Source organism: Orycteropus afer, unplaced genomic scaffold (assembly GCF_000298275.1).
Source record: "Orycteropus afer afer isolate SDZICR_OR568_19922 unplaced genomic scaffold, OryAfe1.0 scaffold00208, whole genome shotgun sequence".
Taxonomy (NCBI): Eukaryota; Metazoa; Chordata; class Mammalia; order Tubulidentata; family Orycteropodidae; genus Orycteropus; species Orycteropus afer.
Genome location: NW_006921795.1, coordinates 2,316,059 through 2,329,051, shown reverse-complemented (window position 1 = coordinate 2,329,051; position 12,993 = coordinate 2,316,059). Strand labels below are relative to the sequence as shown.

The following is a 12,993-nucleotide window of genomic DNA, read 5'->3' as shown; positions in this document are numbered from 1 at the left end:
TGGAAGTATAGCGGTTAAGGCATTTGGCTACTAACCAAAAGGTCAGTGGTTCAAACCCACCAGCTGCTCCGTGGAAAAAAAGATAAAGCAGTCTGCTTCTGTAAAGGTTTACAGACTTGTAGACTTAATGGGGGTCACTGAGTCAGAATTGACTCAATGGCAGTGAATTTGGTTTCCCTTCTTGTTTGACATTTTCATGCAAGTGTTGAATCTAATAAGAAAGACAAAAGTAACATATGATGAAACCAAGGTTTCTTTCAAAGACTTACTAGACAACAAGTGATAAAGAAGCATGGTTTCTTTTTCCTCATCCTCTCCCTTGGATCTTCAAGATAGCTGGGGAACATTGCCCATAATTGCCTTGTGAGCCAGGCTTCCTTGCTGTTCTTTGAGGCTCTTTCTTCATCTCTACACAGATGATACCATGCCACTCACTGGGGACTGAGGTGATGGCCACAGCATTAGCAGACTCTGCCTCTCCACGTGCTGTAATAACCCTTTACACCCAGGTTGTCCTATGAGCATCTGCCTAAAAGTCTCCAGAGAGTCACCGCTTTCAGAGGGAATTGGCTTACAGAGATGCTCATACACAAAGCAGCTATAATTCATGAGTGTGGAAAGAGAACTGTGAATCATGCCCTCCTCTTCCTACTGGAATGAAGTATGTTGTTGTTGTTGTTGTTGTTGTTATGTGCTGTAGAGTCGGCCCCGACTCATAGCGACCCCTCCTTGGGTTTCCGAGGCAGTATCACTACGGAAGTAGGATTGCCCAGCCTTCCTTCCGAGGAGTGGCTGGGGAATGAAGTATAGGTGTTCCTATTGAGTTTGAGCAGTGCACCATCTGGACAGGTAAATGGTGTCATGAAAGACACCATTAAGTTGGGAACTGGGGCCTGAGTCTAGATCAATCTGCAACATACAGAACAACCTCAGAAAAATTATTCATCTTCTCTGCGACTTCCTTTCCCTATATGCATCAAAGGGTTTGGTTACATCAGTTTTCCCCAGAAAAATTATTTTAGATGGTGTATGGATGATTATTGTTAGGTGCCTTCAAATCAGTTTTGACTCATAACCACCCTATGTGCAACAGAAAAAAGCACTGCCTGGTCCTGTACCATCCTCAGAATCATTGCCATGCTTGAGCCCATTATTGCAGCTGCTGTGTGAGTCCATCTCGTTGAGGGTCTTCCCCTTTTTTGCTGACCTTCTATTTTACCTGGGAGCTCTGGTGGCATGGTGCCTAAGGCACTTGACTGCTATCCAGAGGGCTAGCAGTTCAAACCCACCAGCCACTCCTCGGAAGGAAGATTGGGCAATCTATTTCCATAGAGATACCACCTTGGAAACTCAAGGAGGGGTCGCTATGAGTAGGAAAAACAACTCGATGGCAGTGAGTTTGAGTTTCTGTTTTACCTAGCCTGATAAATTCCTCCAGGGACTAGTCCCTTTTGACAACATGATAAAAGTATGAGAGACAAAGTCTGGCCATTCTCACTTCTAAGGAGCATTCCAGCTGTACTTCCTCCAAGACAGATTTGTTTGTTCTTCTAGTTGTTGTTATGTGCCATCAAGTTGGACCCAACTCATAGCGACCCCTCCTTGGGTTTCTGAAGTAGTATCTCTACTACTCAGATTGCCCCATCTCCCTTCTGAGGAGTGGCTGGTGGATTTGAACCACCAGCCTTCTGGTTAGCAGTCAACTGCCTTAGGCACTACACTACCAGAGTTCCATAGTATATTTAGCATTCTTCACAACACCACCATTCAAATGCATCAATTCTTTGGTCTTCCTCATTCGTTACCCAGCTTTTGCATTCATATATGGTGACTGAAAATACTATGGCTTGGTTCAGGTGCACCTTAGTCCCTAAAGTGACATCTTTGCTTTCTAACACTTTAGAGAGGTCTTTTTGTCTGATTTTTTGACTGCTGCTTCCATGGGCATTGATTGTGGATCCCAGTAAAATGAAATCCTTGACAACTTCAGTCTTGTCTCTGTTCATTGTGATGTTGCTTACTAGTCCAGTTGAGATTTGTTTTCTTTATGTTGAGGTATAATCCATACTGAAGGCTGTAGTGTTTGATCTTTATTAGTAAGTCGTCTTTACTTTCAACAAGCAAGGTTACATCCTCTGCATATCACAGGTTGTTAATGAGTCTTCCTCCAATCCTGATGTCATTTTCTTCTTCATATAGTCCAGCTTCCCAGATTATTTGCTCAGCATAGATTGAATAAGTATGGCGAAAGGATACAACCCTGACAAACACTTTTCCTGTTTTAAATAATGAAATACTCCCTTGTTGTGTTTGAATGACTATCTCTTGATCTATGTACAAGTTCCTCATGACCACAATGAAGTGTTCTTGAATTCCCATTCTTCACAATGTTATCCATAATTTGTTACGATCACACAAACGCCTTTGCATAGTCAATAAAAGACAGGTAAACATCCTTCTGGTATTAATGAGAAATCCTGTTGTGTATTTGCTTTCAATCCTAATTGATGAGAAGGAAACCTCAGTTTGGTGCTTGTGTGTCTTTTGCCAGCTGTGACTAGTGCTAATCTCCTTCTTAAAAAAGAGGCCAGAACTGTGGTGCAGAGCTACAGAGGCCAAAGTGTGCAGCTAGGATTTTCAAACAATTTTGCTTCTGTTGCATTTGGTTTTCGCAGTTACCTCCTGTGCATGGCAATTTGTGCTGATTTTCTACTTCTGTGTGTGATGTAACGTTTCTGGTTGAAAATAAATTCTGTTAAGGAAATAAAAAATGGTTAGTTGAAAGGAAACTTTTGAGCACATTGAACTTTGTGCTCAAAAAAGGAAACTTTTGAGCACATTGAACTTTGAGCACATTACTCCTTGAGTAAGAACTATGAAGGCGCTATGTAGTGCACAGAGCTATGCAGAAATCTCACAGGTGTCACATATGTGGCAGTGTTTGGAAAGGCCATAGTGCTTCCAGATCCTTTCCTGTATGTAAAATTCTGTAATACATCTTGCTTCACAAGGCAAGCTAATAGCACTTCCTTGTCACTCTGCTGTTGGATGGAAACTGACGAAGGATGGAATTACGTTTGCTTTTTCCCTTCCCGATATTCCTAAGACTCTCCCACTGACTCTAGTCAAAGACTAAACATGTAAAGGGGGGAGTTTACCCACAAATGCATTTTATTCCAGACTAATGAAGCCCTGCTACCACCATACTAGCAACACAGGTGAACAACTTGCCATCTTAAAGCATGTTGTATGTTTGTGAGGATATGAACATAAGTGTGCATGTGTTTGTCTATGTGTATGTCTAATCTATCTTTTTTTTCCCACAGTTCATTTATGATGAACAAGTTTCCTGGTAAGTACTTCTCTCCTTGCTTCTAATTTCCCCTTGTTATGTTACAGAGCCAAAGTATTGAAGACCCAAGTCAGAGTTTAGGAGAGCAAAGGAAAATTCATTTGGGACAAGTAGAACTTTTTGAGAACCATCTGTCCACCTCAACAAGGAGATTAAATTAGCTTTCAGAGTAAAGACCTTTTCACTTGGGTTAGAATGGTAGGGGCACATGTTCCATGTGGGATCCTAATATCCAGGTGTCTTTTCATCCAGGTTAGACATCATGACTGAGCTGTGCTTTGCTACAGTCAAGCCATTTCTTAGGCCATTTTTAAGATTTGACTAATATTTCAAATTGTGCCCAAACCATGTCTCCATATTCCAAATCTCGGGTATATCTTAGGGAACCAGAGTCACTTCAGTAACTTTTAACCCATTAAAGTTCTGTATGGCATTAAAGAAGATCTTAGAACTCTGAAAAATCAGTGATCTTTTTATTTAAAATTTTTACCCAAACTAAATAAATGAGAAGACATTGGCATTTGGGCCAACTATCTAAATCTCCATTTTTGAGATGGGTTCTGAGCAAGTGAAACATGTTAAGAATGGAAAGAGAAATGGAGTGCATGCTGCGATCTCATTATGTTGTTTCAAGTATCTGGTCTTTAGAAATAGGGACTATGAGAGAATACACCAGGGATTCTCGATGTTGAGTGGGATCCAACTCATAGTGACCCCTCCTTGGGTTTTCGAGGCAGTGTCTCTATGGAAGTGGATTTCCCAACTGTCCTTCCAAGGAGTAGCTGGTGGGTTTGAACCACCAGCCTTCTGGTTAGCAGTCAAATGCCTTAGGCACTATGCCACCAAAGCTCCCTTTTTTTTTTGGTTGACCCCAGGGATAGGTGTGGCACTGAAGGTGGACAAGAATGGTATAATTAAAAGCTAAGAATATGCTGGAAGAGGCAGAGAGTCCACATGCTTCCCTTTTAACACAGTGCTGACTTCATTGAAGTAGCCTAAGGACCAGTACAGGAACTCTGGTAGCTTAGTGCCTAAGGCACTTGACTGCTAACCAGAAGGCTGGCGATTCAAACCCACCAGCCACTCCTTGGAAGGAAGATGAGGCAATCTACTTCCATAGTGATACTGCCTCAGAAACCCAATGAAGGGTTGCTATGAGTCGGGTCTGACTCAACAGCACATAACAACAACAAGGATCAGTACAACCAGTTGTCATGAAGTTAATTCTGACTCACGGCAACACTACATGTGTCAGAGTAGATCTGTGCTCTATAGTATTTTCAATGGCTAATTTTTCAGTAGATCACCAGGTCTTTCTTCTGAGGCACCACTGAGTAGACTTGAACCTCCATCATTTTCAACTAGTAACTAAACATTGTAACCATTTGCACCATCCAGGTGCTTCTCTGTGATTTTCAGAATTTGGGGCAGTGGCAAACCTATTGTAGTATTGATGATAAATTTTATGTTCTACTCCAGGGAATTAAAAACTTTTACCAACTATCTCTATATTCTGTCGAAGAAGAGAGATGAGGAGGCAACTAAATAAGTTATGGTCACAGTTGGTCTCAGAAATTTTTCTGCTGCTTTTGTGCAGAGAAACACCAAGAAAGAACACCCAGGAGTGATTTATTTGTCGATCTTGAAGGGGGCTTTCTTTTCTACCAACTCCCTGGCATTGCTGGATAAAAAGACTTCATGATAAGCCTGTTTCAGTCCTTACACTCAAAGTATCTTGTAGGATATTTCAGATGTCATGGGGGCAAGAAAGGGAAAGTCTATTTCCCCTTCATTACAGAGGCCAAACATCCTATGATATTAGGTGATTCAGCCCTGGGGCTGAGCCCTAAGCCTATGCCAAAAGTTCTATATTCTGTGTGATAACTGATAGCAGAGCCCAGGCCTGCTACACACCAGGGCTCCTGTGCAACAAGCTATAGGGAGGGGCCTGGGGTCCATGCATAAATGAGTTCCATATTCTTTGAAGTTTTTGTTGTGACCTGAGTCATATATTAAGCATGAAGCACAGTGATAACTTTGAGGGAAAAACCAGAATTGGGAGAAGAGCAGAGGCAGTTCATGGCACTAGAACAGCATCATTCCAAGTGCCAGCTGTTATGTAATTACTGTCATTATATGGTCAGCTGATGGAGAAGAGTTTTCACACAAGTGAGGCTGAGAAATGAAAGTCTGTGGCACTGGCTTGTAACTTCTTTGGAATTTTCAGGACTTTCAACTCCTAGCTTGATGGATGCAAGGTATATTAAAGTTTAAGATATTTTTCACTGTTCACATCTCCTACCTTCTTACCCAGCCAATCACAAGCACATACTTTGTTGAGAAGGTTTGTCTCACATAAATTTACCTAATTTACCTTTTTAAAACCAAATTCTTTGATCAGCAACTAAAGAACAGTAGTATCTCAGCCCATCACTCATCTGTCATTTTATTAGACCATGGTGGCTTAGGTCTTGTTGTGATGCTAGAATCTATGTCATTGGTATTTCAAATACCAGCAGGATCATCCATGGTAAACAGGTTTCAGTGGAGCTTCTAGACTAAAACAGACTAGGAAGAAGGACATGGAGGTCTAATTCTGAAAAAACTGGCTACTGAATATCTCATGAATAGCAGTAGAGCATTATCTGATACAGTGCCAGAAGATGAGCCCCTCAGGTTGAAAGAAACTCAAAATACAATTGGGGAAGGGCTGCTGCCTCAAACTAGAGTTGACCCTAATGACGTGGATGGAGTAAAGCTTTTGGGAATTTCATTAGCTGATGTGGCATAACTTGAGAAGAAACATCTGGAATCTTCTATTAATGATCAGAACATGGAATGTATGAAATATGAATCTAGGAAAATTGGAAGGTGTCAAAAATGAAACTGAACACGTAAAGATCAATATCCTGGGCATTGTTGTTGTTTTTGTTGTTGTGTACCGTCAAGTCGTAACCGACTCATAGTGACCCCTCCTTGGGTTTCCGAGGCAGTATCACTATGGAAGTAGATTGCCCCGTCTTCCTTCTGAGGAGTGGCTGGTGGGTTTGAACCGCCAGCCTTCTGATTAGCAGTCAGGTGCCTTAGGCACTATGCTGCCAGAGCTCCCATCCTGGGCATTAGTGAGCTGAAATGGTTTTGGCCATTTTGAATCAGACAGTCCTATAGTCTATTATAACAAAAATTGAAGAGGAATGGCATCACATTCATCATCAAAAACAAAAAACATAAACATTTCAAGATCCTACCATGAAATACAGTACTGTCAACGATAGGGTAATAACCACATGCATAGAAGGAAGATGAGTTAAAATGACTATTATTCAAATTTATGCACCAACCACTAAAGCAAAAGATGAAGAAATTGAAGATTTTTACCAACTTCTGCAGTTTGAAATTGATCAAATATGTAATCTAGATGCATTGATAATTACTGGTGATTGGAATGCAAAAGGTGGAAATGAAGAAGGATTGGTAGTTGGAAAATATGGCCTCGATGATAGAGACAATGCTGGAAATCACATGATAGAATTTTGCAAAACCAATGACTTATTCATTGCAAATACCTGTATTCAACAACAAAAATGGTGATTATACACATGGACATCACCAGATGGAATATGGAGGAATCAAATAGACTACATCTGCAAAAACAGGTGATGGAGAAGCTGAATATCATGGAGAAGGCCAGGGCTAACTGTGGGGGAGACTGTCAATTTCTCATATGCAAGTTCAAGATGAAGCTGAAGAAAATTTAAACAAGTCCATGAGAGACAAAATATGACCTTGATTATACCCCACTTGAATTCAGAGACCATCTCAAGAACAGATTTGGTGCGCTGATCATGAATGACTGAAGACCAGACAAGTTGTGGAATGACATCAAAAACATCATACCTGAAGAAAGCAAAAGATCATTAAAAAGACAGGGAAGAGAAATAAGTCCAAAATGAATGTCAGAAGAGACTCTGACACTTTTTAACATAGAGTAGCTAAAGCAAATGGAAGAAATTATTAAGTAAAAGAGCTGAACAGAAGACTTCAAAGGGTGGCTCAAGAATACAAAGGAAAGTATTATAATGAAATGAGCAAAGGCCTGGAGTTAGAAAACCAAAGGGAAGAACACACTTGGCATTTCTCAAGCTGAAAGAACTGAGGAAAAAATTAAAACTTCTAGATATAATATTGAAAGATTCTATGGGCAAAATATTGAACAACACAGTAAGCAATAAAAGAAGATGGGAGGAATACACAGAGTCACTGTACCAAAAGAATTCATCAACATTCAACCATTCCAGGAGATACCATCAAGAACCAATAGTACAGAAGGAAGAAGTCCAAAGTGAAATGAAGGCACTGGCAAAAAATAAGGCTCCAGCAACTGATGACAGAATAACAATTGAAATGTTCCAACAAACAGATGCAATGCTGGAAACGATCATTGCCTATACCAAAAGAATTGAAAAACAGGTGCCTGGCCACCTGAATGGAAGAGAGCCATATATGTGCCCATTCCAAAGAATAGTGATCAGCATAATGTGTAAATTATCATTAGTAAATTATCATTAATATCACATGCAAGTATAATTTTGCTAAAAATAATTCAAAAATGTTTGCAGCGGTGCACAGACAGGGAGTTGCCAGGAATTCAAGCTCGATTCAGAAGAGGATGTGGAACAAGGGCTATCACTGTTAATGTCATATGGATCTTGGCTGGAACCAAAGAATTAATACCAGAAAGATATTTACCTGTATTTTATTGACTATGCAAAGACATTTGACTCTGTGGGTCATAATAAATTATGTAACATTGAAGAGAATAGGAATTCCAGAACACTTAATTGTACATGAGGAACTTGTACACAGACCAAGAGGCATTGGTTCAAACAAAATAAGCAATACTGCATGGTTTAAAATCAGAAGAGTGTGCATCAGGGTTGGATACAAACTTTCTTCATACTTTTTCAATCTTATTATGCTGAGCATAACCCAAAAAGTTGGATTTATGAAGAAGAACATGGCATCAGGATTGGAGAAAGATTCATTAATAACGTGCAATATGCAGATGACAAACTTCCTTGCTGAAAGCGAAGAGAACTTGAAGCACTTATTGATGAAGATCAAAGACTACAGCCTTCAGTATTGATTATACCTCAACATAAAGAAAAAATTCTTACAACTGGACTAATAAGCAACAGCATGATTAACAGAGAAAAGATTCAAGTCATCAAGGATTTCATTTTACCAGGATGCACAATTAATGCCCATGGAAACATTAATTAAGTCAAGAAATCAAACAACATCTTATATTGGGCAGATCTGCTGCCAAAGATGTCTTTCAAGTGATGAAGAGTAAAGATATCACTTTGAAGACTAAGGTGCACCTGACCCAAGCCATGGTTATTTTCAGTAGTCTCATATGCATGTGAAAGCTGGACAATGAGTAAGGAAGGCCAAGAAAGCACTGATACCTTTGAATTATGGTCTCAGCAAAGAATATTGAATATATCATGGACTACCAGAAGAACAAGCAAATCTGTATAGCCAGAATGCTCCTTAGCAGCAAAGATGGTGAAACTTCACCTACTGTACTTTGGTCATGTTGTCAGGAGGGACCAGTCCTTGGAGAAAGATATTATGCTTGGTAAAGTGAATGTTCATCAAAAAATAGACCTAAAGATCCTAAAGACCAGATGGATTGACACAGTGGCTGTAACAATGGGATCAAGCATAGCAACAATTCTGAGGATGGTGCAACACTATCACATTATTTATCCCCTAGACCAGGGGGTGAGCCCAAGGGATGATCTCTACCTACTGCCACAACATAGTGGGCTTCTATTAGCAGGCAAGATGCAATGGAATATCCAAAACCAAACCAAACTCATTGCTGTCAAGTCGATTTTGACTCATAGTGACCCCTCCTTGGGTTTCTGAAGTGATATCTCTACAGAAGTAGATTGACCAATCTTCCTTCCATGTAGTGGCTGGTGGGTTTGAACCACCAGCCTTCTGGTTGGCAGTCAAACGCCTTAGGCACTACACCACCAGAGGTGCTTTTCAGTTACGTACTTCCACATAATATGAGGATGTTGGATGTGTCTTCAGTGACTCTGGAAGCCTGATTAGGAAACCAAAGGGTCCAAGATGTCTTCATGTCAAGATTCTTGAGTCTCCAGTTGTGATTTTGGAAGAGAAAAGAGACCCTGTGGACACTGCCTAGGAACTGTCTTTATAGACTGTGTTAAAGAACAAAACCACATATTATGTCTTGTCCTCCAGGCAGGAACAGTGAGTAGTTCTCCAATACTGTAAAGAAGACTCTTAGGCAAGGGAACCATGGGAAGGTTCAGAATGAAATTTTAAGGGAAGGGCAGAACAAACCCAGAGTATAGCACAAGCCTGAGTCCTTGGAGGAGAGAAGCGGGGGGGTGGAGGGGAGGTCAGTGAAAATGGAGAAAATGCCCACTTCTAAGGGGAAATACCAGGAAAAAGGCAGAATAGCTTGGGTAACCTCAGTGGTCTAGATGCATGCTGTCTAATTTGTCAAGAATTTCCTAAGGACCTCCTGTATGTCAGGCTCTGCTACTGAATAAGGTATAAAACCAAAACTCAACATGACCTGCAGGCTTGAGGGGAGTTAGCTGGTAGACATGTAATAACAGAAACAGCTCTGGGAGATGATAGGGAGGTACTCCAGCTGGTTGGGAGGTGTTGGGAGGGAAGGCTTCACTGAAAAGCATTAGCCAAAGCTTGATGATCAAATATTTATCGGGCAGAAAAGCAGAGGGAACACCAGATGGGGTGGCAGAGGCCTCAGAGAACCTGTAAGTTCCACATGGAGGAGGTCTAGGGTGAGCCCGAGTCTGGCATCAACAAAGTGAGCTTGAAATTTCAACAAAAGCAGGAAGTTCTCAACTCACAGGCATCTCAAGAACCTGGTAGAAGAGAACCTAATCTGAATATTGTAATGAAAGGGCTTACTTTGAGGGGAGAAGTGGGAAAAAAAGGTCTAAAAGAATTAGAAAGAATATAAATATACCTGTTTAGAAAGTGCTGAACCTAACCTAACTGTAATATTTGTTGAAGTTTATACATTTTCTGGTCACTTCTCACAGCACCTATTAATATGCATCTAAGCAATAATGTAACATCCCTTCAGATGATGGCTTGTAATTTTTTTTTCTTTTTTAACAGCTTATAATTCATAACTTATAATAAATTATGAATTATTTCTGACTGTGGAAATAATAATTCATAAATTACAAATCATTTCTATTAAAACTGCTGTAAAATGTGTTCCTCAAATAACAGGAAATGAACATAGTTTTTAAACTGAATAATAATTTAAGTTTCCAAATCAATATATCTCTTCTTTCAAAATGGATACTATGACTAAAACCTCACTTTTCTGCATTAAGTTTACACTGCACATACATGGGTTTGATGAGATGAGAACCATGCTTAGGTTGGTTGGAGGTCTTTTGCAACCGAAGACTGATGTTTGAAAGAAGTGTCACTCCACGGATGGGGAAAGAAACTGAACTAGAATGCAGAGGCCAATGAGAGGAAGGTCTTTGTGAAGGATGCTTGAGGTTGGCTAAGGGCTGCTATGTGCAGGGAAAATGAGGACAACAGAGGGACTGGTTAGCAAGGTTGTCTACATGGGGAAGGTCGGCTGAGTAGTTTTAAGGCTCTAGAAATGAGAAGCAGGATAATTTGGGCAGGTAGCAAGTGTAAGGAGCTGTGTCAAATGACTGATGGAAATAGGTGTTAGATAATAAATAAGTAATCGATAAATATACAGGATAATTACAAACTGTTTAAAGGACATGGATAGGGCCATGTGATCATAAGTGGAGGGGTAGTAGACAGGGAAGGCTTCTGGGAGGAGGTGATACTTAAGCTTATATTTTCAAGATAAAAGAAGTCAGCCCAAAGTAAGGGGAAAAGCATTCCTGAATGGCAGAGGGAATAGTAAATGCAGAAGCTTTGAGGAAAGGGGAAGAGCTTGAGATGTACAAAGAAAAAGATGCCAGTATGGCTGGAGCCAAACAGGATGAAAGGATGGCACAAGATGAGGAGGAGGAGGGAAAAGGACCATCGTTTGCAAGAACGGGGGAACATTTTGTTTTATTTTTCTCAAGTATGTTGAAAAGCAGTTGCAGAGTCTGAACAGAGAAATGACATGCCAGTAGCATTGTGAGGTCCAGTTCAGAGGCTGTATGTAACTCAAGTGGTGAAGGAAGGTAGCAGTAGTCTCTAGGGAGGGTGGAGCAGACAGAATAAGAAAGTATTTTGGATATAGAGTCCTGATGGAGGTGGGGGTGAGAGAAAAGGAGGGCTGCATGTTGATTTCTGGAGTTGAGACTTACTGGGTGGGGGATAAATGGTGAAGCCTGGGAGAAAATGAAACAAGGCAGTAGGAATCAAGAATTCTGTTTGACTTGCATTTAGACTTCCAGGTGGACATGCCAAGAGACAATTGGGCACATGAATCTGGAGCTCAGGGAGAGGTGTGGAGTAGATGTATAAATTGGGAGTCATTATCATGTACTTGGTAATAATAGCTATGTTGTTCTTGTTATGTGCTGTGGAGTTGGACTTGACTCATAGCGACCCCTCCTTGGGTTTCTGAGGCAGTATCACTATGGAAGTAGATTGCCCCATCTTCCTTCTGAGGAGCGCCTGGTGGGTAGACCTGGATAAAATCACCTAGGGAAAAATGTAGATTTAAAAAAAAGAGAGAAGAAAGGTCATTATTTGGAGGTTGAACTGAGAAAGTAAAAGAGGTAAAGGGAATGGAGAGAGAGAAGTTAGATCCAGGAGAGTGTGGCTGCTAGGAAGCCAAGAGAAGAGAGTGTTCATGAAGGAGGACAGGTGACCAACTCTCAGATGCTACCAAGAAATTGAACCAGTTGACAGAGAACCATCCCTGGGGTTGTATAGGTGAAGGTCACTGGTTACCTTGGCAAGTGTGTTGTTTTGGGGAATTGATGGGTAGAGAAATTAGACTAGAGAAGCCTGCCAAGTGGATAGGAGGCCAGAAATGACACATGACTCTTTGAGAAGGTATGCTGTGAGAGAAACCAAGGAATACAGCAGACATTGGAGAAGGTTAGAAACCTTGGTTGATTCTCTCAACAGTACAACATGAACACTTTCTGTGATAGACACATACATATCATCATTCACTTTCCAGTCCCCCATTTTATAACCATCTTGCTTGCTTGCAGTTCTTCACTTTTATTAAAAAAAGAAAAAAAAAAAACCTTGTATATGCATCCTTTTTACATTTGACAAAGTATTTCCCTAGGATAAATTTTTCTACATGAAATCTGAAAATAGAATAGGAAGGATAAGCACAACTTGGAATTTCCTCATCCAGGACCCTTTCCCGGAAATAAAATTATTCTTTCAAATAGCTCGTTTAATTCTACAGCAAAAGGGAACACAGAAAACAAGTTCCTTATTTCTCTTAGCTGGACACTACTAAAATAAGAATTTAGAAACAGTATGGTGATGGTTGGTTGCACAACACAATGAACATCATTAGTGTCATTTAACTGTATATGTGAAAAATACAGAAAAGGCAAATATTTTTGTTATATATATACTTATCACAATTAAAAAATATGTAT

The 12,993-nt window shown here is 40.3% G+C and overlaps 1 protein-coding gene across 1 annotated transcript in view; it reads left to right on the top strand.

Annotated features, from left to right (window-relative positions):
- Nucleotides 1-12,993, top strand: part of SLC24A3 (solute carrier family 24 member 3) — a 949,388-nt gene that overhangs the window by 781,604 nt on the left and 154,791 nt on the right. The window contains exon 8 of the mRNA XM_007948201.2: nucleotides 3,327-3,352. Within this exon, the coding sequence (XP_007946392.2) occupies nucleotides 3,327-3,352 (26 nt within the window). The remainder of the gene's footprint in view (nucleotides 1-3,326; nucleotides 3,353-12,993) is intronic.